This window comes from Sinohyriopsis cumingii, chromosome 8, assembly GCF_028554795.1.
Source record: "Sinohyriopsis cumingii isolate HCF-2022 chromosome 8, ASM2855479v2, whole genome shotgun sequence".
Taxonomy (NCBI): Eukaryota; Metazoa; Mollusca; class Bivalvia; order Unionida; family Unionidae; genus Sinohyriopsis; species Sinohyriopsis cumingii.
Genome location: NC_142968.1, coordinates 34,864,047 through 34,888,567, shown reverse-complemented (window position 1 = coordinate 34,888,567; position 24,521 = coordinate 34,864,047). Strand labels below are relative to the sequence as shown.

Sequence of the window (24,521 nt, the reverse complement as noted above, 5' to 3'; positions counted from 1 at the left end):
ATTTGGTTCCAATTATTTATTCAAATTATTACTCATTGGAAATACAATGTGCTCATCAAAACTATTCTTCTGTTTAGTTTAAGAACATAGAGTAGTAAGAATAAGTTTCTATAATACTCTAATACTATTACATTAATCATGTAACTTAGTATGAAAATGCTTTATCGGATATATGAGGACATTCAGTTAGAACTAGGTCACTACGACTTATATTTATATTTGAATCAAAAGCATTTACTTTTGCATTACGCTCAGTTTCGTGGACACTATTCAAATATGATCAGTGAAACCTGGCACAGTGATGTATCATAAACAGCACTACGCCATTATATTAAAAAATTGTTTTATCTTATTCATGCTGCCGTACAAAAACAAATCAGCAATACAGGCTCATACATATTTAAAAAAACAAAAAAACAAACGTTTTGGTGACAGTATCAAAGAAAACAAGCTCAAATTGATACAATAATCGCCTCATTGCTGCTGTTTTCTTATCCGATAATAATCTTCGTTGTTATCAACACAAAAGATTTAATAAATTTAAAGGGGCCAAAATAGCTGAGCGGTACGCGTACGGATTCGATTTGTACCAAAAGGAGGCTGCCGAGTACAGGTTACCATGCACACAATGTTTGCTAAGATTCATATAAGCACGCAACGCATATATACTTGAAGTGATTTTAAGTACTTTTATTAAAATATCACTGTCACTCAGAAAACAGAAAGTGGTTTCCTTTCACTGGTTTACAAAATACAGTCATAAACTGTCATGAGCAAGAATTTCGAATTCTGACTAGAAATGAAGAAATTATGCCTTTGAATTCGGACTCGAAGAATGAAGACATTATGCCGTTGAAGAATAAATACAGATTTACAAAATGTTAGAATAGCATAATATTTTGCATTCTACAAATTTGTAGTCTACGTGATGCCGAATATAATACAAGGTACGATTTCTAATTTTAGATTCCAAAATAGAACTTTAATTCGTGCTCAGACAGTTTCACAAATCTTACCATTAACAATGTTATTACGTTTTTCTGAATTTATATCCTAAACAATAAAATTATTTTTCAGTGATGTAGCTGCATGTTTAAAAGATGTTATATAATGTTATCCCTGAAAAACTAGCTTTGATTGAAGCCAAACCAAATAAATGTGAAAGACAAACACAATTATCTTAACTAAAAACGATATGGAAAGTGAATTTCTAGACCTACAAATACTGTTAAAATAGAATATTACTTGGAAGAACAAATTAATACATAAATCAAAGCATTCGCTCAATTCTCTGTCTAAATAATCATTTAAAAGTTTCCACCACGACAGCAGTACCTTTATAATAAATTGTGCATTCTCAGGCATTTCGATTTATTAGCGAGATACGGTAAACTAAGGGGTAGGAGGCATGACGTGAAGTCCAATGTCCAAGGTTTCAGGTTTTCAGTTATTAAACATTTTACAAAGCGAGTTCATTTCTCGGACATTTTACAACTCGATTACCAAATAACCTAGCAATGTGTATATACATCCATTTTACTTCGGGGATGTTATGGTTCTGGGAATACAAGGAAAATAATTAAAAGGTACGTTCAGAGTATAAATATTACACGGTACGGTTACAGTATAAATATTAAGAGATGAATGTTATTAAACGAACTCTGGTCTATCCCTCATATAAAGATATTTATCATCTTTTTTCTTTAGGGCAATTATGAAAGAAAATGGACAAATACTTTGAAATATCTTCCATTAGAGACAACATGTAATGGATCGTTGCACAAACGAAAAAAAAAGTTTATATATATCTTACAAAATCAGAATGTAAGTTCTAATCCCAGCACATCCAAATGACATAATCATTAATATATTATTTGAACTAATAAATATCTTATATGAATCAAGTAACTGAACTTTGTTCCACATATACATTGTTTTGTACTGACTTAGAAAATAACCGGGCTATGACTTAGAAATGACTATCAAAATGAAACCGTGAACCTGTCTGGCTTTATATTTTTTAACTGAAGCTACTATTCGTGTGAGGAAAAGAAATTTTTACATAAATTGGCATTTTTTGTGTAGTGGCCGTGCTTGTTACTAAATTTCATAATGTCGTGAGAGTAATTCCAAGCTAAGATTTAATACAAATATCAATTAAATGTTTGTAGATATCTTCGGGAACTATATAAAAACAGATGCTCCCCAACATCACAGGATGCCTATTTTCAATTTATCATTAGAAAATCATCATCGAGAAAAGGAAAATGTTTTGAATTCCTGAATATTCTAGGCATGGCGTTCCTGCTGGTTTTCACACAGGTACAACTGAAATAATAATAATAATAATAATAATAATAATAATAATAATAATAATGATAATAATAATAATAATAATAATAATAACAATTGCGAGAGCGGGGTCAATCGTGAAGCGAAATCGAAGGTATCGAGGGTGTAATGTTTGGACAGAAGAAAAAGAAAGAGAAAAAAAGGAAATGAGCTACCCTAACGGTAATATTCGGTTGTACAGACCTGGACCAGACCCTATGTCGGAGAAAATCTCTCGGGGTCACGCTATATACAGGTTGATCGAAATTACCTGCATAGTGGTCTACTTGGAAAACAGTCGTTTTTTTCTTTTTCTTCCCTGTTTTTCTAATGATTTACTTAGTTGGAATACTTCAGCAGAGAATGTAAAATTACTATTACGTTACCTTTGCCTAGACAAAGAACATAATCGTGACGCAGTGCAAAATATTTACCTGACGTCAAGCACTAACAATATAAGTAATGTCAATATTGCATGTCAAGGATAATTCCACTGGTCAAGACGTCCGCATGTGACCATCAATCAGCTGTTAGTATTTCCAAAATTAACTGTCAAGTGAATACTTCTGCGATAGAAGTAGAGTCGAGCGACCAGTAACCAGCAGGAATAGTAACAAAATGGCAGTAAAAGTAGCTTGCGATCGAAACACGTGGACTTTTCTATCTAAATCAATACAAAATGACAAATCAGAGTTTCGCAATGACCTTCCATTCAGTCCAAAGGTATGATGAAGGCAATAACAAGGTACATTTATCTTTCAAAGTCTGAATATGGACAATGTGACCCACAATTGACAATGGTTCTATGGTACTCAGTGCAGACTCCATAACGGTAATCAGTTGTATCACTTACAATGAACTCACTCTGAGCGGTGAGTGTTTCTTCACGTGTGTGTGTGTGTGTGTGTGTGTGTGTGTTAGTCTCCTGTTGCACACATTAGAATTCATCCTAGTTTTTTTTTAATCAAAGCATTTACAATTTAATGTTTGGTGCCCCGGGTGGTCTTGTGGTCGAAGGCGCTCGCCTTTACAGATCACTCACGTATCTCATCTCAGTCCGCGTTTATTCGAGTCTCTGCTCGACCGACGGGGATATGTGAGAAAACTGGCCAGTCGGTGGTTCTTCCTGGGTCGTCCATGACACTTCGTCTACCAAATATATTGGCCGCCATGTTTATCATATCTTGTGCTGACGAACTTCGTTAAACCCAACAAAAACAACAACGACGGATAAAAGTTCATAGATGCTCTTCAGACTTAATACAAGTCAAGAGACCAGGTATATAATTGTAATTTGAAAGGCAAAGCTTTCGAGAACCATGACGAGAACTGGTTGCTAATAAGAGTGGATATGACGTAAGTAGAATTTCGAAACAAAAAGCTTAAGTCAAAGATGTTTATTCTACCGTAATTGAAATGATGTTCCTATTAAACCGATGTGATTAGCAAAGAGGTTTTAAAAGGAGTGTTGACATCAGTTTCTTACTATACTATACATATCTTAAAATTGCCAGGATGCATACTAATTCCTTACCATTTTAGCGTTACGCTGACCTTTGTGTTTGTGTTTCAGAGAGATGAAATGTATATCCAAGATCTTACAAAACAAAATGGCATTAATTGTGTGGTGTTTCACACTCCAGAATATTTCAGCCTGCTCTCTGATGTTTTGGAAACCGTCTGTCGTTTGTAAATGTTTTGGTTTATGAAGCTTTTAACTAGGTCTTCATACCAAATTGGGTTTCGGTGCAAGAATACCTGAATTCAGAAGAAAGAAATGACGCCGCTCTAGCTCAGCTGGTAGGCGAGTTCTATATTCGCCCAGGTCAGCCTGGGGCGCTGAATCAGTGTGCCTTTCGTAAAGGCACTTCGCTCCAATTTCCTCGGCATGGTTAGCCAACAATTTATTAAAGAAACCAACAGAAACAAAAATAACCAGACGACACAAATGTATGATGTAATATGCTGGCAACGTTCAATCTGGTAAGTCCAATAAATTAAAAAACTGGAAAATTGCCAAAATCAAATTTAACATAGGTCTCCGTAATAAAACGCCTCATACTGAAATATGTTTGTATCCTGAAAGTCGTCCACAAGATAGCAAGCATAAATATAAATGCAATTTTAGGAAATATTTACAAGCAGGCATATTCTATATTCCATTTAATTTACGTGGGAAATAGTGAAATTTGAACTTAGTCTAAAAACACAATTTATTTGAATAAAGGAAAACCTTCGTAAGTTATTGCATGGGAAAGAAAATTATAATACAGTGGAAATGTATAATCAAACAGAGGCCATAACGCCTTTAAATTGTGTTGAATATGTTGAAACTCAAACTTGATCTATATCTTCTTAATGTCAAGCATCATGGTAACTAATGTTTAAATGCACAATGTTTTTAAAATTATTGAATGGAAATGACATTTCACATCGAACGTGATATAACTGGATCTGACACGATGGACGGACATATAGACGTGACTTCATGCGACATAACGGGTGTACCTAGGTTACACTATATGCGACCTCCCTCCCTCCATCTCTCGATATTTTTATATATTGGCATATGGCATATACGTACATTAGGCAGGTAATGTATAAAGGAAAATCAATATATACATACATATTGACAACATGGTACACACCTTGATTTCCATGACTGTTTCTGCCATGTTCTTTAGCACCTCCAATGTGAATGTCTACAGCTGTATTTCCTCCTGCTTTGCTACCTGATCCATGTCCAAAATCCAGAGGTCCTCCAATCTCTACGCCAGCACCTCCATGACCTCCAGCATTACTGTGTCCGGCAAGATCAACACTCACTCCGTTGTGACCCCCTCCAATACCCTGTCCGCCTCCATTAACTTCAAACCCTATCCCTCCTTGACCACCGCCGATATTGTGTCCTGCCAGATCGACACCCATTCCGCCGCTGTTTCCATGATCAATGCCAAGATCAACAAAGTTTGCAGAAAAGGCACCATCAGGCAGTCCGTTTGAAGCATCAAAACTGATCACCGCCACTTGAGGAACGAAAAATAACAAGACATATTATCACTACTAGTTAATAATAATAATAATAATAATAATAATTAATAATAATAATAATAATCCCGTCGTCCACATCATCGTTGTCATTATTATCATGAACATGACCATATCAATGCAGATTTGAGATTATCTTTAGCGAAAAACTGAAATGACTTAAGCTGTTTTTTGTCGTTGCTATTTCGGAATTTTTTTATTCAAAGTTAGAATGAAAAATCCACATGGTTATCTGTATTTTCAAATGAAACTAACGTCAGACCTCAATATTAAATATTAACTCTAATTCAAGAGGCGTTCTTTAGCTATTATTATTATTATTATTATATTCGCTTTCGGGTAAAAAGAGACTTTAAGATTGGTCTCGGTGCCCGTTCAGACATACGTGCGTCACAGTCTTTGTAAACCTTGCATACTGCTTTACACCGTTGATTGTACACTTTTCACACTTGATTCGGCCTCCTCTGAGGAGTATGTGTTTAGTAAGGTGTTCAACATTTTTATTTTGGTACAGTTCTTCAATTGCTCAAAATAAATGACACGTACAATGCGTTGCTAAGCATTGGCCATATTTGACCGACCGCTCCGGTGGCCTAGTGGTTAGAGCGTCCGCCTTGGATGCGGGAGGTTCGTGGGTTCGATCCCCGGCTGAGTCATAACAAATACTTACAAAAATGGTACTAACATCTGCCTCGCTTGGCGCTCAGCATTAAGAGGTTAGTGTTAGGACTGGTCGGCCTGGTGTCAGGATAATGTGACCTGGTGGGACATCATGTTACATGTCTGCGGCATGATGCCACAGTGCTAGACAACACTATAAACTGACACAATGCAGACATCGTAGCGATATGACTGAAAAAATTGTTTAAGCTACGTAAAAAAAATAATCCAAATCCATAGTTGACCCCGGGGGAGGGGCGCAGATGGATAAAGGGAGTTAAAAATATTAGATATCACCTAGATATATCATAGCACGTGTTAAGTCAATTTTATATCAGTGGCCTTTAAGAATAATATAGCGTGGAATAGTTTAAGCCTTTCGCTACCCTCTGGAAACCTGGGTCATGGAGTACTATATGAAGCACAAAAGGATGTAAGCATAAACCTTTTTGTCCTGTATTAATTAAATGCTTTTTATTAAATAACCATCTGAGATTCTTGTGGACCCAATCAATATTTTATTGTTCACTATATAGCTTTGAAAGCTAGTAAACGACATTCCTTCGGGATATAGGTTAACAGTAAGATTCCCAAATATAAATACAACCTCAGGCTTCCTTCTCCAACACCAGCCACAAAGTCACTACCACATATGAATGCAACGTCAGAATTATAAAATCAAACTTAATACCTTGCTCTTATTTCTGCTGTTTATGAAACGTTTTATTTTTCGTTTGGTAGAGGTAATAAATAACTCGATACATATTCTGTAACACCTTTCTTGTTTACCCCATTCGCTACGGGATAGCATGCTTGTTGATATGGCAAAACTCAGACATCAGCAAAGGTGGTAAATTTTGGCATCACATCAAAGCATTTTATTGTGGAACGAATTAAATCTTTGAGATGTTTAAAATGTTAAAGGCAGAGAATGTAACAGAACTAAAGAATAGGTTACATTGCTGTATTTAAACAATATAAAGAATGGCATTTATTTTGTTATTTATTTGTAACCCAACTTTGAATATAGAATTTTAATAAAAATGTATTATCCGTATATAACACGTTCCCCTTTTTGAGCAGCTAAGACCCAGGTCTGCCATCGCGATGTGAAAAGGCAAATGCGACTCAAGACTGTTCTCGTGCAGGTGCGTCTTATCCGTGAACAAAAATGTTAGTACCTAACGACAAGCAAGTAAAACTGATGACTTCAGGTATATCTGGCTATTTAGAAGATAATATGCATTGAAGGATGAAAAGTCGAAAATCAATGATTTCAAAGGCGTTAAAAACAAATACCTCGTATGTTGTAACAATATACAAAGATTTCTTAAAATCTTACGTGGACTTCCGACGACAGCGCCATTTTGTTGCCCTGCCTGACCTTGTATCATCGTATTTCCGCCAGCAAAATTGAAAGCGGCTCCGGCGTCGGGTCCGCTAACTACATTAATTCCGGCTAGGCCAGATAAATCCACAGCACTGTTTATGCTGCCCATATTAGTCCCATGTGCTCCACCGGCTGCATGAGAGCCGACACTGATACTTTTGCCGGCTGAAGGGTTGTCAAAGGTGACTATTGCAATAAGAAAAACAAACGAATTTAAATTAGTTTTCCAATCGTCTGTGGGAATAGTTAAATAAAATTGTAATTTCATGACGAAATAATATTAAAATAAAAGTGTCTGAAGTAAAGCAAAACTGAAATATTGTTTTTTTTCTCTCGATTTTGTCAGCATTTTAAATTTAAATTTAAATTCATGTAAACGTTGCACATAGTTAAATACTGAATAATGCTGACTCTTGTTTGCTATGCTCTTTTGACTGCTCCGTACATCTGAAGTATTCAACTATATATTTTAACATGATAATTGTTCAACAAATAGCCTTTATAAAATATTAATGTTTTATCCATATTGTATCTTGACGCATAAATATGATTTTAATCTTCTGATCTTCTGGCCATAAGAGAGAGAGAGAGAGAGAGAGAGAGAGAGAGGTTTGTGGTGCTCACCGTGGTCCGCATCGGCTGTGGAATTGAAACATAAATGTTTTGACTACAGACACATTTGTCAAGATAAATCATAGGACAAAAAAAACTGACAATTTGTGGCTATTATCTGTTATATTTTTTATTTATTTCTGGGATTTCATAAAATTGGTGACATGAAATATGTGCTCTCCAAGGTATTGCGTCTGTGCGTGTAAGTGTACGTGTGTGTGTGTAAGAGTGTGTGTGCTTAAGAGTGCGGGTGTGTGTGTCTGTTCGTGTGTGTGTGTTTAGGGTAAATTGGATTACAATACAGCTACTGCTGTTTATACGTAGTGAACTATTTACCTAGCAAGTTTTGTTTTGCATTGGATCAAGTACAACGAATTGTAAGTACCAAATGATAAATAAGGTCTATACGTTAAGAAATATAAATACATGTAATACAAATAATTTCAGATAATCGCTGTTAATTAAGTATTGGGGAATACTGATGAAATTTTCTTTGATACAAGTAACGTTGATACTCACAGATTATTACATTCGAGGCTGAAACACAAAGTATGCAAACATTCAAATATATTTGACACGTTAGTAGTTTGTTTTGGTCAGAGCAAAGTGATGTAATACAGCAATAAAATCATGCTTTATAATCTGCATTCTGCGTGGATAATAGCTAAAAACAGGCCATTACCTTGAATTCTCTCAAACTGTAAGGGTGAAGTTCATATTAAAAGTGGTTTTATCCACTAATAAGAGTTTTCTCAGATAAGAGAAAATATAAGTGCAAATTTTAAAGCAAGGCTTTCGATATGTATCTTAAGTAGCATTTGAAACTTAAATATGAATTGTACATCAATTTCGAAAAGTGCCAGACATATGCGATAATATTCTAAGGCTTCCCCTTACCTTGTGAATCCATGATTACACTCGTGGCCATGTTCACTGTGGAAGAAAAGAGGCAACAGTTTCATTTCAGTGAAATGCTTACAAAGGGCAGCATCAAATTCGAGAAGACATGCGATTTCAAAACAATTTTGGGAGGCAAAAAGAGTTTATGTAAATTGATTGATTCGATTGGTTTAAAATATCACTGAAAAATACTGAATGCTGCGGGCCTGAAGTTTCTATTCCAGTTTCCGGTGGTGTCCATTTTGGTAGCCGCTGGCATACAAAGCTAGTCTTTTGGATGGTGTTGAATTTGTGATTGATGTAAAATTATTCGAGTGACCGATGTCTGGGTTACCGAAATTTTATATTATTTTATATATTACGAGAACTGCCTTTTATTCAAGGAACATGTACAAATATTATATAAATCGATAGAAAGAACTATATATTTAATATTTTGTTTGCAGAATCCCATAGTACAGAAACATTGTCAACTTGAGAAAGACTTGTATGCAAGCTGAATTTTTGTTAGTGTTGTTATTGTTCTGAGTGGAAATTATAGAATCAACTAAAAATCAGCGAAGTTATCAATGCTAGTCTTAGTGGTATTCTGATCTCTTTTTAGATTCATTGTTAATTGTGATGTTAGTGCCTTTGTAGTAATGTTTAGACAATACATTATTATAATGTTCTTGCCAATTTGACCTTCTTTTCCTCGAAACTGTGATGCTTGTGTGATTAATTGATTGTTCTCCGTCTTTACCTTCAGAAATCAGAATCTTCATTGTTCGTATTTTTAGATACGACAATTACACTCTTTTAGTTAATGTTTTATGTGTGTAACTTACTTTTCTTCTCTTGGAAAAGAAATGGCAAGGACGGAAATTTTTAAAAATCTTTTTATCCATAATGTAATGAACTTTGATCATCAATACACGATAGGCATTATCCTTTAGAAGTCATTAAATCTTGCTCGAATCGACATGCACGTTCTCTCTCTCTCCCTCCCCCCCCTTCCCTTCTCTCTCTCTCTCTCTCTCTCTCTCTATATATATATATATATATATATATGGCTCACAATTACCGCAAGAAAAGATAACTATGACATTAACTGACGACAAAATGAAAGACCATACAAAATCGTCCGAAATGTCTGTGCACATTTGCTGTGTGTACATTTTTCTTTTTAATACTGACCATGATCCGCATCACCTGTAGAAAGGAGACATAAAAAAATGATGGCAGCGAGATGTGTATTAGAGTCTCTGGTAAATACCAAATATTCCGTTTACTTGATTTCTATCGCTAATGCTATGATAAATTCTCCAGTGCTGTTATCATAAAATTTGTCCCCATTTATCCTAGACATTCATGGACATGAATACCTAACGTGATATTTTAGTTCAATGCATTTAGAAAAGGTAAATGTGCTGTACAATAATTGCATTTTTTGTAAATGGAAGGATTAAAAGTATGAATCATATAAACAACCGTAGCAATACACAGCTGAAATTCGATTGAAATTATAATGATAATGGCATGCATGTTGATGCACAGGAATGTTCGTGTAAATTCATAGAATTTATATAGAAGAAAAAGGAAGGACATGGTAAAATCTATGTATTTTATATGTTTGTGTGTCGGCTTCCAAACAGTTTGAAAGAAATAATATGAGAATGAAAGCCAACAGCACAAATATTATATAATGACACAAATAATATAATGACACAAATATTATATAATGACACAAATATCATATAATGACACAAATATTATATAATGACACAAAAATTACGAAACGATGCGAGGTAAATAAGAAAGTTTCCATAGATTCTGACATAAAACAAGCTCTTCCCTAAAGAGAGAGAGAGAGAGAGAGAGACAGAGACAGAGACAGAGGGACAGAGAGAGAAAGAGAGAGAGAGACAGAGAGAGAGCACACAAATACACAAATGACGGGTTGAATAAAACATATTACATTTAGACGCATAGGTGAAAAATGTATTCAAAATAGAGGATTGTGCTGGACTACAAGAATTTATATAAACTACAAGAATATATATATATATATATATATATATATATATATATATATATATATATATGTGTGTGTGTGTGTGTGTGTGTCTATTACTAATATACTTACTGACGATGACATCGGCTGCTGAAATTGAGAAATTATGACCTTTACAATTTGGTTATTGTTTACAAATATTTGTATAGTCTACATGGGGAAATACAATAAAATAAATGTTTAATTTTAAATTTTTAAAGGCACAATCACAAATATAATGCGGGTTGGTTTTCGGGATTGAAAGAATAGAACAAGCTGTGTTTACAAAGCAATATGGACTAGAATTCTATTTTTTTAAAAGGCTGAAAACTATTATTTGTCTAGTATCGATAGGTATATATTATGTAAATACAAAATGTGAATGTATAAGGAGACGGATGTATCCTGCAATAGGAAATGTTTTATGAACAGTTCTAGAGGAATAGTTATGAAAACTTTACACCTAACTGGTTTTCTGACTTAAGACAATTTGAGTTTTCCAACACAGGGGCAGAATAATAAAACAAAATAATCGAGATGGCTTGGCTAAAAGAATTAAACAAAATACAAGCATATAGGTACGTATTTCAATCAAAACATCGAATATTCATCACAAACTTCAATTTTGTGGATATGATTCGACAAAGAAGCTCTTGGTTTCTTGTTGTTTTTGATTAATATATTTTATTTATGTATTTCTTTTAACGGTACATAATGCTGAAGAAATGGGACCTAAGAGCCTTTCGAAGGAGCAAACAGAGGCAGCCAAACCGGGCTGTGTGTGTATTAAACCTGCGGCTCATGTATTACTAATCTGACGATCTGGGAATGGTGCTACCGAGGCACCCTGATGAAGAAGAAATTTGACAGTATCTGACTCAAAAAATGGGAAGACAAGATAAAATAGAAGGATTACTCACTTCTTGCGCCTCCAGCAACGGCCCCCGGTCCTGGTGCGACTTTGACTGAGGTGAAGATAAAAACAAATAATATGAACAAACAAAGAAACAAGCGTATAATAATAATAATAATAATAATAATAATAATAATGATTATGATGATGATATTATTATTATTATTATTATTATTATCATCATTATAACTTTCTTAATAGTTAAAGTCATCTAAATGACAGGTGAGACAACATGAATAGTAGTCTGACGATGGCATCGTCATGATCTTAATTCAATGATAACTTCATTATCATCAGATTAATATGATAACTTCATTATCATCAGATTAATATGATAACTTCATTATCATCAGATTAATATGGTTTAGCGTTTAAACAACGTTCCACGTTTGTAACCTATCCGTAACTTAAACGTGAATACTTATAATGTTATTAGCGGGGGTAACTTAGGAAACCTAACTTTTTAAACTCATTTATGTCCCATTTTGAAAATACAACTTTTTTCTGAGGACACGGTTATGAAACAATAGAAATCTGGAACATGTTGCCTCCGTTAGTTTAAAAGATGGATGATGGATCTATATATCAGATAGTACGCCCATACTAAGACTGCATACTGTACACCATCCTTGTACTTTTTATTCTTTTATTTCTTTTACCTCTTTGATCCTGGACTTGCATGGGGACTGAAAAGGAGAAAAATTATTACATATTATTTTGTCAGAAATATTGTAGTTTGAGCTTGTCGAATTAAACAAGAACTAAAAATTCTTGCACAAACCCAGGCAATATAAATTACGTTAGTGCTTAAACATCCTTAATTTGAGCTCTGAAAATTTGCAGTATTCATTACGCGTGTGTTCTTAATTATCTGATCTATCATACGTTTTTTATCACCTGGATCAATTATTATATATTGATCCGGTTATATTTTAAGCTACTAACTCTCTTTAAATTATTATTATTATTATTATTATTATTATTATTATTATTATTATTATTATTATTATTATTAAAACATTGTATACTGTTATGGCAAGATTACCTGGATTTGGGATGGGAACAGGCCTTGGAACGGGTCTTGGCACTTGAACTGTAAAGACAAGTATGCATTTAAACCGTTAAGTTGATGTTGGTTTCTATATAACAGTTCAGTGTGCAAATTCGTTCATTGCTTTTTTCATGATCACATGTACCATTTTACAATTCTGAGTAATGGTCCACCAGTTACGTAATTGCCTTTGAAACTTGCATATATTTATAAATGCAATATTTAGAACTGGTTAAAAATTTTAAGAGTTTGCGTGTGCATTTGAATGGACATTTTGTACATCATACTTTTTAGTTTTGTTTTCCTAAAGAAAAACATAAGGAAAATATAAATTTATAATTCGTTGTATAATGATCAAGTTTGAACTTTTAGTCATAAAATTATGTTCGTAGTTGTACCACATCTTTCTTACATATATGTGATTTGAGACTGTGTAATAATAATAATAATAATTATTATTATTATTATTATTATTATTATTATTAAGTATATCATCTTCATCATCATCATTATTTATCAGAGTTACAGTGTTGCTGTGTAGGGTTGAAGGTATACTTTTTTCAGACAAAATATAAAGAAAGTTCTCTTACCTTCTCTAACAACGGGTACCATCACTGAAAAGAAAGAAAGAACTATAGAAACGTCTTAGAAATGATTTGTTTCATAATTTTTTTTTTTTTTACAAATTCATCGAGTGTTGAAGCGTTATCGTAAAGGATAAAAAAAACCGAGTTATAATCATATTCAAAACATGACTGGAGTATTCTGGGGTTAGTAATTTTGTTATGATTCCAGTGTATTTTTAAAAATTTGTTTTAAGGATCTGAGTTTGAACTACAGCAGTTCTTGACAGTGTAATCGTAATTATTATTATTATTATTATTATTATTATTATTTAGCAGCGGAGTCTCAGATGGAAGAGAGTTAGAATCCCAATCCAAAGTTAGCTGGTTCGATACCGGTAAGGCCAGACAGAGTAGGAAATACACTTTGATACCATTTGCTCGTCATTGCATAGCCAAATTAAAGTGCTGTTAAAATCAACTAACCAACTAGCGAACTATTATTGTTATTATTGATGATGTCAATAATAACAGTGTCAGTCAAGAAGCAACCTTTACCTGAAAAACATATTGTATGCTTTGTCTCATCAATAATATGATTTATTTTTCGAATAGCTGAAGCATGCGCGTGTCATTCTGAGTAACGAGGAACGAATTGCCAACGGTCATCTCAGTGCAAAGCACACCACGAGCTAGTTATGTTTGCTTCATCTGATAACCTTTTTTTGTAAGACGTGAATGCCCTGTAATACACAGCTCTTACCACGTGACACTGCATTAGAACAGACAAATAAAATGCAGTCTGTTTGAACACCTGTTTTATGAAAGTAAAACCAACATGTTAATGCAAGTTCCTATGCGGATACTCTAACACGATATATATATATATATATATATATATATATATATATATATATATATATATATATATATATATATATATATATATATATATCTGTGTGTACGTGCGTATGCACGCATCATGCTAGTTTTCTTAGATCAAATACACTCGGCAAGAACGTAACTCAAAAAGATTACATTGTGTTACTGCTTGCTAGTGTTTAATAATTTTTATGTATATGTTCATGCTTTACAACATATATGTTATTGATACCTGTAAGACAGTTGTAATGGCAGAAGTATTTTCATTAAATAATTCATTTTCAAAGAGTTTGAACAACAAATATAACTTATCCTTCAGAAGACATCTATGTATTTGATAGCCATTTTGTTACATTGGCTTTGACTTGTTGTTAACAATAATGAGATTATAAATTTGGAAACGTCATATTCCATATTACCATCATATTAAAAGAGAAAGGAAAACCTCATCAAGGAAAGACATGCTTATTTCGCATCAATAATTAATATTTTAGAGTGTTATAATGTGGTACAAAAGTAAAGGACTCCTCTGAAATATTTCGAATCTTCAACATTAGTACTTAGTGTAAGAAAAGCTATTCCTTCAGTTATTGTTTAAAGTCGATCAGTACATGTGTGTGTGTGTGTGTGTGTGTGTCCGCGCGCGCGCGCGTGTGTGTTTGATTTGGATTTTTAACGTAGCTTTAAAAAATTGCAGTCATATTGCTACGATGTCTGCAGAGTGACAGATTATAGTGATGTCTAGCCTGGGGCATCACGCCGCAGACATTTAGCATCGTGTCCCACCCAGTCATATTTTCCTGACACCAGGCTGATCAATACCGTGATATTCTAAAGGTGAAAATTAAATTGTTCCAGAAATACACTAAACTACATACGTATTTTGCTCCGCCTTGATGGAAATAATTAGTTTGATAATGGTAGGAATACGTCAATACCTTCAGGCGGCTTTGAATTTATACAATACCTCTTTATTTACGCTTAGCAGTTCTTAACTGATAGCCGTTGGTATGTGTATTTCTTTATGATATGAATACCTATCATATTTTGAATTATTCATTTTTTTAAAGTTCGATAATATTTCAAAACATAATAATTTTCGACGTCTTATTGTTCTACCTCGTATGATTACCCACCTGGTCTAGGAACAACGATTTGCCTGAATACTGGGTCTGAAATACAAATATAACAAATATAAAAGCGAAAAAACTTTGTTGCTAAAAGAAATTTAAATTAGCAAATTTAACTAATGTAAGTTTAAATATTTATGTGCTTGTTGCTAGAAAAAAGTAAAATAAAACTACGCAATCAACTCATTAATCTTAAGTACAATCATGCATTGTCGACCAAGAATAGGACATTATTCAGCGAGTTTCATAAATGTAATATTAATATCCATCTGAGATCTGTCTATAACATACATTTATTTTAATGGAAATAGTTCAGAGAGACAGAACAAAAAAGTTCTTCATACTAGCTCAGACGGTGCACCTTTCATTTATTGCGAGTAAAAAATAGTCCCAGACTGTAACTGAATTTATAATACACCGTTCTATAACCAGTAATATTTATTAGTATATTTTTTGTTACAAATTATAATTCAAAGAGCAACAGTCCTTTCATATCAATAGAACATTTTGAAACAGAGAGCATCGTCAGACAGCATCGAAATTGCTGTGTGATGTTATATAGTTGGTTGACTTTCTTTAGGTTACTCAAGCAATGTACATCGATATCGATGAGAATGTTTACATGTTTCTATCTAAAGTGAGTCAGTTGCTACTAAGCATTCATGTTGTTGGATATTCATGTGAGGGGAAGATTACTGGATGCGGAAGTTCCAGATCTTCTTTGATGTATTTGTAATAGATTTTGCATTTTTTGTTAATTTGGAATATTACAATAAACAAATACAAACTTAATTTAAAGTCTGAATTGCATCCCATAAAAATAAACACTAGCTCGATCGAACTATTTTACCGAGTTGAATAATGTTTTGTCAGTGGGGAGACTGGTATATGTCCACATTTTCTTCTAAATAGAAGCGAGTTTTACTTACTCGTATAAGTAAAACATTTAAGCCACACTTGCTATTGGTTTGTGATCATGTTAAGGTAACCCCTCCCCTTCAACCCGCGATTCATTGTCCGATACCCATATTTTTATTTACGAACTCATAAGGGATAACTAGGCCATATTCCGACCGACGTATAGTTTATTCCCAATGTCACTTAGGCAATCGGTTCGAGAAATGTTCATTGTAATAGTAAAAGAAAAGTTCCAGAAGGCGACGTAAGAAAAATTCCCACGATCGCAGCCAGTCAGCAAAAAGCATACTACGCAATGATTTCACGGGCTTATTCGGACCAATCAAAATCACAGAAAGTGTTAATATCTTGTTATACGAAACATATTAAACTGCACAAACTCTGAGTAAAGTTTACAAACTATATGATAGTCATCATTATACGATGCTGGACTTTAATTATGTACTCCGTTTATACATGCTTTATCGCTATTACTAGTTTGTTTTGCAAAGAACAGTGAATTAAGTATAAGAATATCTAAAGATGATGTTTATATGTTGATTAAGATTTTGTTTAAAATTGCATGTAATAACAACTGAATATGTGAAGATAACAATGAGATTAAAATTACCACGTTTCCTTCTAAAACAAAGTATCTTGTTGTAAAAGAGAAAATATGTTTTAATGAAATCGTGTAAGTTTCATATGCATGTATGTATCTACACACACACACACACACACACACACACACACACATATATATATATATATATATATATATATATATATATATATATATATATATATATATATATATAATATTAACATATGTTACTGTAACATAAAAAACAGAGTATGCGTTGACAGTACTGTAAGCATCAAGGGTGAAGAACTGCACAATAAAACCACAACAATGTTAATAAACAAAAACTTAATAAACGGAAAATATGCATTTCGCAATGTTCTAGGAATGAATATCAGCTTTAGAAAGAAGGTAAGTTTTTACTTACATGGTCTTAAAACTGGAACTGTAAATTTAAATAAAAGTAATTTAATATAAATATGTTTCACACAGATAATTAAGTGTTTAATCGCATGATAAATTTTGAACCCCCTTGCAGTTTCCCATCCAAAGCACGGATTATCTAGTTCATCGAACTGTTCAACTATCCTACATAGATAACACCTATATCGAAATATCTATGCAATTCCTTCAAATGTCATGGAAATAAGTTTCTGTTACTTCATTATGACACGCACCTGTCCCTGTGAAAAGGGATGGTAAAATAACGGTTTTAAAATAAGTGACACCTTATTTAAAGATCAAAGTGGTTGTGACCTTTTCTATTAGATCTTAATATTAATGTTACCACAACATCATGTTTTTATAACGACACAACTAACTGCAAGATATATCATAAACATTCTACGATATTTTTGTTTTTGTTTTCAAGCCACTTGTTTTATTAACACACGTTTGCATGGATGAATCTTTTTTAATAATGCATGTATTCAGCAGAATATCCCTGTATTCATTTTTTTGCTCCTTTTTGTTTGTACTTTCATGTACAGATTATATATATATATATATATATATTTACCGGCTTGTGTATTTTCAACCACATACATCCATAACTTTAAAATCCATATATTAAAGTTCGCCAGTTTTGTGTTTCATTTTTGAAGCCATATACAAATATAATTTCGATATAGATTGAGACAAGATTAATAAGTAGTGTTTTCCATGTATCGTACAGATTCAGATAATCTACTTGATATCTGTGTGTGTTTGTACAACCTGGATGTACTTACCGTTCTGGACGACGGGGACTGAAATGACAGAATGAAGTAGATGAGTGAGAGAAAATCTGAAAGTAGGATGCATACATGCATCCAGCTATATATCAATCCACCTCTCTATTTACATATCTAAATCTACTATCTTGTTTGTAGGTAATTGCAACAATATATATCTACATATCAGAACCTAACACACACACACACACACACACACACACACACACACACACACACACACGTCTTTTTATAATCATCAACGTATTATTTAATTTTCTTGTAATATTTACCATACTAACATAATATAACTTTCGCAAATTTGGTTCTTTTTCTCCGTCTTACGCTAATTATTTCTTCCGTATAATCGCTACATACGATACTAATGCAACTGAGAGTGGAGGGGTGACGGGGTGACAGACCCAATGGTGGCACAAATTACCATCAAACATATGTTTTTCATTCGGAGGAGGGTCAGGAATTATTTTTTGTTTTTATTTTGTTGGGGCGGGTGTGTGTGTGTGTGCGAATTACTTTCTACGCCACAACATTTAATAATGTATTGCATCCTAAAAGAATATTCATCAAGATATTAAGAGCATTCGTGAATGTCATCCATCATTTTAGTTGTTTTAAGCTGGGAGAAAATTTAATGAGTTTTGGGACGGACAAACTGCTCAAGATGTATGCTATCTATTACTTGTATATCTATCCATTCGCTAATTGATTGTCTTGAGTCAAGTATAGGGTTAAAAGTTAAACTCCTTTATTTCATTATTTCAGAGTAATATTAGTCAAAACCTGTCCAGACCGCCACTGCGGTTTCCTTATAAAATATTGATGATATCAACACTTACCTCGCTTCACGAATGGAACTGAAAGCAGAACAAAGGAAAGAACATGTTTAAACTATCTACTCTAAAGCACATACAATATTTTTAGAAAATGAATCTGATAAATAAATTGTGAGTATAAAATAAATAATATCTCCACATTTACTGTTAGAAACAATCAATGGACAGAGACTCGGAATAATAATTGCTGAATAAAAATCTAGAAGTCGGTAGCAAACTACACAGTATGCAGAATGTGAAATAAATATGTATGACATCCCGTAATGGTAAGGCAACTGAATAAGTGTCATTAGAACAAAGGACATGACTTTAACATCAATATTAATTTTTTGGGTTTAAAACATTTAACCTAAACTTAGATTACACACACACACACACACACACACATCACAATGGGATAAGAAACTCATATATTGAATTGAATAAAAATGTCCTTGTTCGTTTGTCAACTTTTTGTTAAATCCATGCATGCAAAAGCCTGACACTGACGACTGATACAACACAACCGCGATGTAATAGATCAATCTGAACTTTGACAGCTCGTATACAACTAGGTGGAAAATTTGATTTTTGCTTGTTAAATGTACTGTATATAGTGGCTTATCAATGTAATCGGAATGCAAACAACATTGACCATGATCTGCCGTCGCATAACGCGCCTGCAGATTAGAAGTCTACGTTATATTTTCTACTGATTACCCTTACAATCTGTAAAGACTCCGATCTGCCAGCGCATTATGTAACTACAGATCTGTGTTTGCGTAGATTGCAATTTGGGATATTATAAACGAGTATATACGGTAATATAATTGCTTTTACACACATTGTAAAAGTGTAAGACTAAAGGTAGTTTTGCATATTTTTCTGAGGGTAGGTTGATAAGGTAAGTAGGTAGGTCGATACGAAGGTAGGTAGATAGGTAGACAGGTAAGTATGTAGGTAGGTGATACTGTGACTTACCTGGTTTAATCACTGGAACTGGAATAAAAAGTGTCAGTCAGATGCACGCATTTAATATAATCAATCACCATGATTCATAGTATTGTCAGCTCCTCGCTCAAAATGTCACTTCTCTTGTATGGTAATAAAATTTATTCATATTGTATGCCAATCATCTTCCCAGAATTTATATTGAATGATCGCTTGCATTACAAAAACTAAAGTTCAAATTCATGTAAAGGAATATGCATGACAAATAAGTTGTCCGAATTGATTATGCTACCGTAATATATATGCTGCCTCGTGCAACAAGTTCCATTGAATTTGTATTGTATGAACTGGCCTAGTCGGGGTGGGGATGGGGCAGACAGCAGACCTTTCTGCCCGGGTCTTAACCTTTAAGATGCCTCGGAAAACATTTAAAAAAATAAATATAAACAATTTTGAAAATAATAAATATGCTTCGTTGTGCAGTTAGTTGTGTATTTTAAATCTTTTTATAGTAAATTATATAGGCTTGTTTTGGCATTCCAAATTTCAATGCAACCAGGGCCTAAGGGCCTCAAACTTTCGAAGTAGCCCGGGTATCTCTCGACCTCTGAGGAGGCCTGTGTATGATCATTTTAACATGCGTTACTAGATTTGTGTTCTTTCTATGATATTTAAAGCATGTTCTTCTATACCATTTGGTTTATTTTGTCAAAATCTTGTATTTCTCATGAAAATCACGACGTCATGTACTGCGTTTTCATCTAGACAATACCATCTTAAGGTTGATATGACCTTTATACTTTGGTAGGATATATAGTCATGTGATCCCAGGGTGCTTCATGTCAATTTTTACTCACCTATTATCCTCGCGTTCCATTACTTTAGGATGCGGATGAGATTGTCAAATCATTCCAAGCAACTTGGAGTATTTAACTGGATCAAGCTTAGAAGATGTTCATCGACAGATTTTGTCAAGCCAAACCTGATAAGATGATCAACATTAGATTTTTTCCAGCCAAATTTGACAAGATGTTCATCGAAAGGTTTTGTCCAGCCAAACTTGACAAGATGGTCATCGATAGATTTTGTCAAGCCAAATCTGACAAGATGATCATCGACAGATTTTGTCAAGTCAAAGCCAAATTTGACAAGATGGTCATCGACAGATTTTGTCCAGCCAAACTTGACTAAATTGTCATCGATAAATTTTGTGCAGCCAAACTTGAAAAGATGGCCACGCGCTGCTTCGTTCAGCAGTAATAATACCGTATAATGTCTGAAGTTTAAAACACGTTACTTAAGCTTACACCAATATACAGCATGCATCAGTTGTATAATGTGCACCCAACAGCTAGCTTCATATATTCAGGCCAGAATGTATATTTTTCGATTGAAAAAAATGGAGAAAAGTCAACAGAGCGACTCCGATATCACCACAACATGACATCAATATTTGAGTGCAAACATGTAAGGGTATTCTACTTACTTTTTTGGAGGACTGGGACAGCTGGAAATGAAAGTTAAAGTTTGGTTTAAAAAAAGGCTATCTCGCATGATGTATGCATGTTAAATATTGTCTTTACCTACATTGGTGTGATTTTATTCCTTTCATTTATAACTAACATTCTGAACACATTCCATAAATTGTTAATAATTTTCTTCAGGTCGGAACATATAAAGTAACCAATATTTTGAAAGATATATGCCAGAAAATAAAAGCAATAAGGAAATTATTGAAATGAGGGCGCACTTGTATCAAATGAAATGAAACAGTTAAGGATATACTAATAAAGCACCGACTGATGATGGTTAAATTTACAACCTATATCTTTAGCTTGTGTAATGGTGCTTGATTTTCTTTAGTTTGTGTTTATGTGTTTAATATAAAAACCAATTTTTCACAAAATATTTTTGTTATCAGACATATTATTACAGCATAGCTCTATCAATCACGAAACCTACGTTCGCAAAAGAAATGCTCCTAAAGCTAGAAGCAATCATATATGGGATCGTTGAGGTGTATACCCATGGACATTACAATGTTCATTAATGGGATCGTTGAGGTGTAAACCCATGGATATTACAATGTTCATATATGGGACAGTTGAGGTGTATATCCATGTATAGTACAATGTTCATATATGGGACAGTTGAGGTGTATATCCATGGATAGTACAATGGTAATATATCGGACAGTTGAGGTGTATACCAATGGATAGTACGAAGTTCATATATGGGACCTTTGATGACTATGGCTACATAAAGCAATCCATTTTAAATCTGCGTGTGTGTGAGAATACTTCAGGAAGTGAACATTTTGATGACATAAGCACATACATAAAAAATCAGGATCACAATGACGATAGGTATGTCATTTCAAATGTGTTATATATATATATATATATATATATATATATATATATATATATATATATATATATATATATATAGAGAGAGAGAGAGAGAGAGAGAGAGAGAGAGAGAGAGAGAGAGAGAATTATACGTATACACCAGACAGAGCGGAAAGTCCTATCCCTGGATTCTATAGAAGAATGCTTGATACTATATATATATATATATATATATATATATATATATATATATATATATATATATATATATATATTGCGATAAATTCGGAAAATAGTACTATTCAGGAGTGAAACTACACAAGTAAACGGCAAGTACACGCCAAAGGTTAAAGTGCTTAAAGCGCCGGAGGAAGCTCTGGCCAAAAGGAAAATGCCTTGACCAAGTGACAAAACAAAGACCAGTGTATATAACTAGAGTCCGTGACGGATATGTGCGGTCATAAAATGGACAATAGTGATAGAGGCATCAATGAAGCGGCAGTTATGCCAAATATTTACACTGAGCGTCAGTCTGCCTATGTCACTTATTTCTTAATGCTTGACAAATTGTTCAGTTGTCTGTAACGTTATTGACGAAAACCTCGAGCTTGACGTTGTCAACCACGGCCAATGTTTACGCCATTTCCAGGATTAATGTACAATGGTATACTAGTCTCATATCATTAAGTAGTTTCGCTTCCAAGAAATGTAAGCAAATCTAACTAATGCCGTATTTAAAATAATAATAATAACAACAACAACAACAAAAACAATAACACCTACCGGTATTCAATTTGATATTTGCTTTGATTTTTGGAATAGTCGTAACTAACATGAAACCTTCGCTTTTAGCGTATGCAAAAATTAAAATTAATTGGTGGAATGTATAACAAAGTATATGCATATAGTCCAAATTTAACTTATATAGTACCAAGCACAAACTGTAGACTTCCAAAAAAGAATTGCAAATCTGCGAACCAAAGTTCGGGAAAATATTGCACAGTAAAATTAAAGATGTTAGTCGCTGTAACAGCTGCTGTTTATGCACTATATTTGGTTTGGAAGACAATGCTATTTTTAAGACGGGAAATGATGTAAGATTAAAACTGTGTTAAATCCAGGATAGGCATCTTTTAGTGTCCGCGATTACCACAAATGTCCACACAAATACAAATGTAACTGGTTAACGACCTCCAGCCATCAATGGTAAGCAGTGATTGTTTGATTGATTGACAACTTGTTGGCAGGTAAATTAGTGCAAATATTAATTCGAGGTTCAGTAAGTGGACAAATTTAAATTAACAACATTAATTAGTTAATAATGCCATGTTCTTTGAGACTCTGTAGTGTGTATTCGTTATTCTTTGGACCAGCATAATGAAAAGAGTGAAATAATCTTAATTGTCGTCTACTTTGTATGAACAGTGGTATGATTCATGCCTTACAATACCTATTTATATATGCCGAATTAACTATTATTGATTCAAGTCTATGAAAGCGTTTTCGTTATTAATGGTTTAAAGAATGTGTTTTGCGTCCTTCTTTAGATCACGAACATAACGTAGAATTCCGAAGCGACATGAAATGTGGTTGAAGTTCACAATTAGTAGATCAAACTTCCGTTTTAATAGCATTTTAAGCAACACAGCAATAAAGCAGACATATATAAAGCTTTTTAAATATACTCACGAACAGGAAAGAAATCTACAAAACAGTTCATTTTTTATGACAAGCTTATTCTAAAGCTAATTAAAAATTAAAGTAGTCGATAAATTAACAAGATAATTACAAACTACCGTAGTCTATAAAATAACTAGATAATTACAAATTATCGTAGTCTATAAAATAACAAGATAATTACAAACTACGGTTGTCGATAAATTAGCAAGCTAATTACAAACTACCATAGTCGATAAAATAACAAGATAATTACAGACTACCGTAGTCTATAAAATAACAAGATAATTACAAACTACGGTTGTCGATAAATTAACAAGCTAATTACAAACTACCGTAGTCTATAAAATAACAAGCTAATTACAAACTACGGTTGTCGATAAATTAACAAGCTAATTACTAACTACCGTAGTCGATAAAATAAAGTCTTTACTGTTGAGAAGTAGCTATTCAAGGAATGATGCTAATTGGTCGGTATAGTTGATGCATAAAATACATTTATTGCG

At 33.4% G+C, this 24,521-nt stretch overlaps 1 protein-coding gene across 1 annotated transcript in view; it reads right to left on the bottom strand.

Moving 5' to 3' along the window:
- Positions 1 to 666: 666 nt before the first annotated feature.
- The window catches only part of LOC149793280 (uncharacterized), a 36,530-nt gene continuing 12,675 nt past the window's right edge, over positions 667 to 24,521 (bottom strand). Inside the window, exons 6-23 of the mRNA XM_089968976.1 lie at positions 21,474 to 21,494; positions 20,018 to 20,035; positions 19,061 to 19,078; positions 18,222 to 18,239; positions 17,420 to 17,437; positions 15,519 to 15,554; positions 13,528 to 13,551; positions 12,932 to 12,979; positions 12,546 to 12,572; positions 11,894 to 11,938; positions 11,067 to 11,084; positions 10,118 to 10,132; positions 8,939 to 8,974; positions 8,561 to 8,578; positions 8,054 to 8,068; positions 7,382 to 7,615; positions 4,980 to 5,357; positions 667 to 2,328 (exon numbers count right to left, since the gene is read on the bottom strand). Of these exons, the coding sequence (XP_089825102.1) occupies positions 2,315 to 2,328; positions 4,980 to 5,357; positions 7,382 to 7,615; positions 8,054 to 8,068; positions 8,561 to 8,578; positions 8,939 to 8,974; positions 10,118 to 10,132; positions 11,067 to 11,084; positions 11,894 to 11,938; positions 12,546 to 12,572; positions 12,932 to 12,979; positions 13,528 to 13,551; positions 15,519 to 15,554; positions 17,420 to 17,437; positions 18,222 to 18,239; positions 19,061 to 19,078; positions 20,018 to 20,035; positions 21,474 to 21,494 (1,001 nt within the window). The 3' untranslated portion in view covers positions 667 to 2,314. The remainder of the gene's footprint in view (positions 2,329 to 4,979; positions 5,358 to 7,381; positions 7,616 to 8,053; positions 8,069 to 8,560; positions 8,579 to 8,938; positions 8,975 to 10,117; positions 10,133 to 11,066; positions 11,085 to 11,893; positions 11,939 to 12,545; positions 12,573 to 12,931; positions 12,980 to 13,527; positions 13,552 to 15,518; positions 15,555 to 17,419; positions 17,438 to 18,221; positions 18,240 to 19,060; positions 19,079 to 20,017; positions 20,036 to 21,473; positions 21,495 to 24,521) is intronic.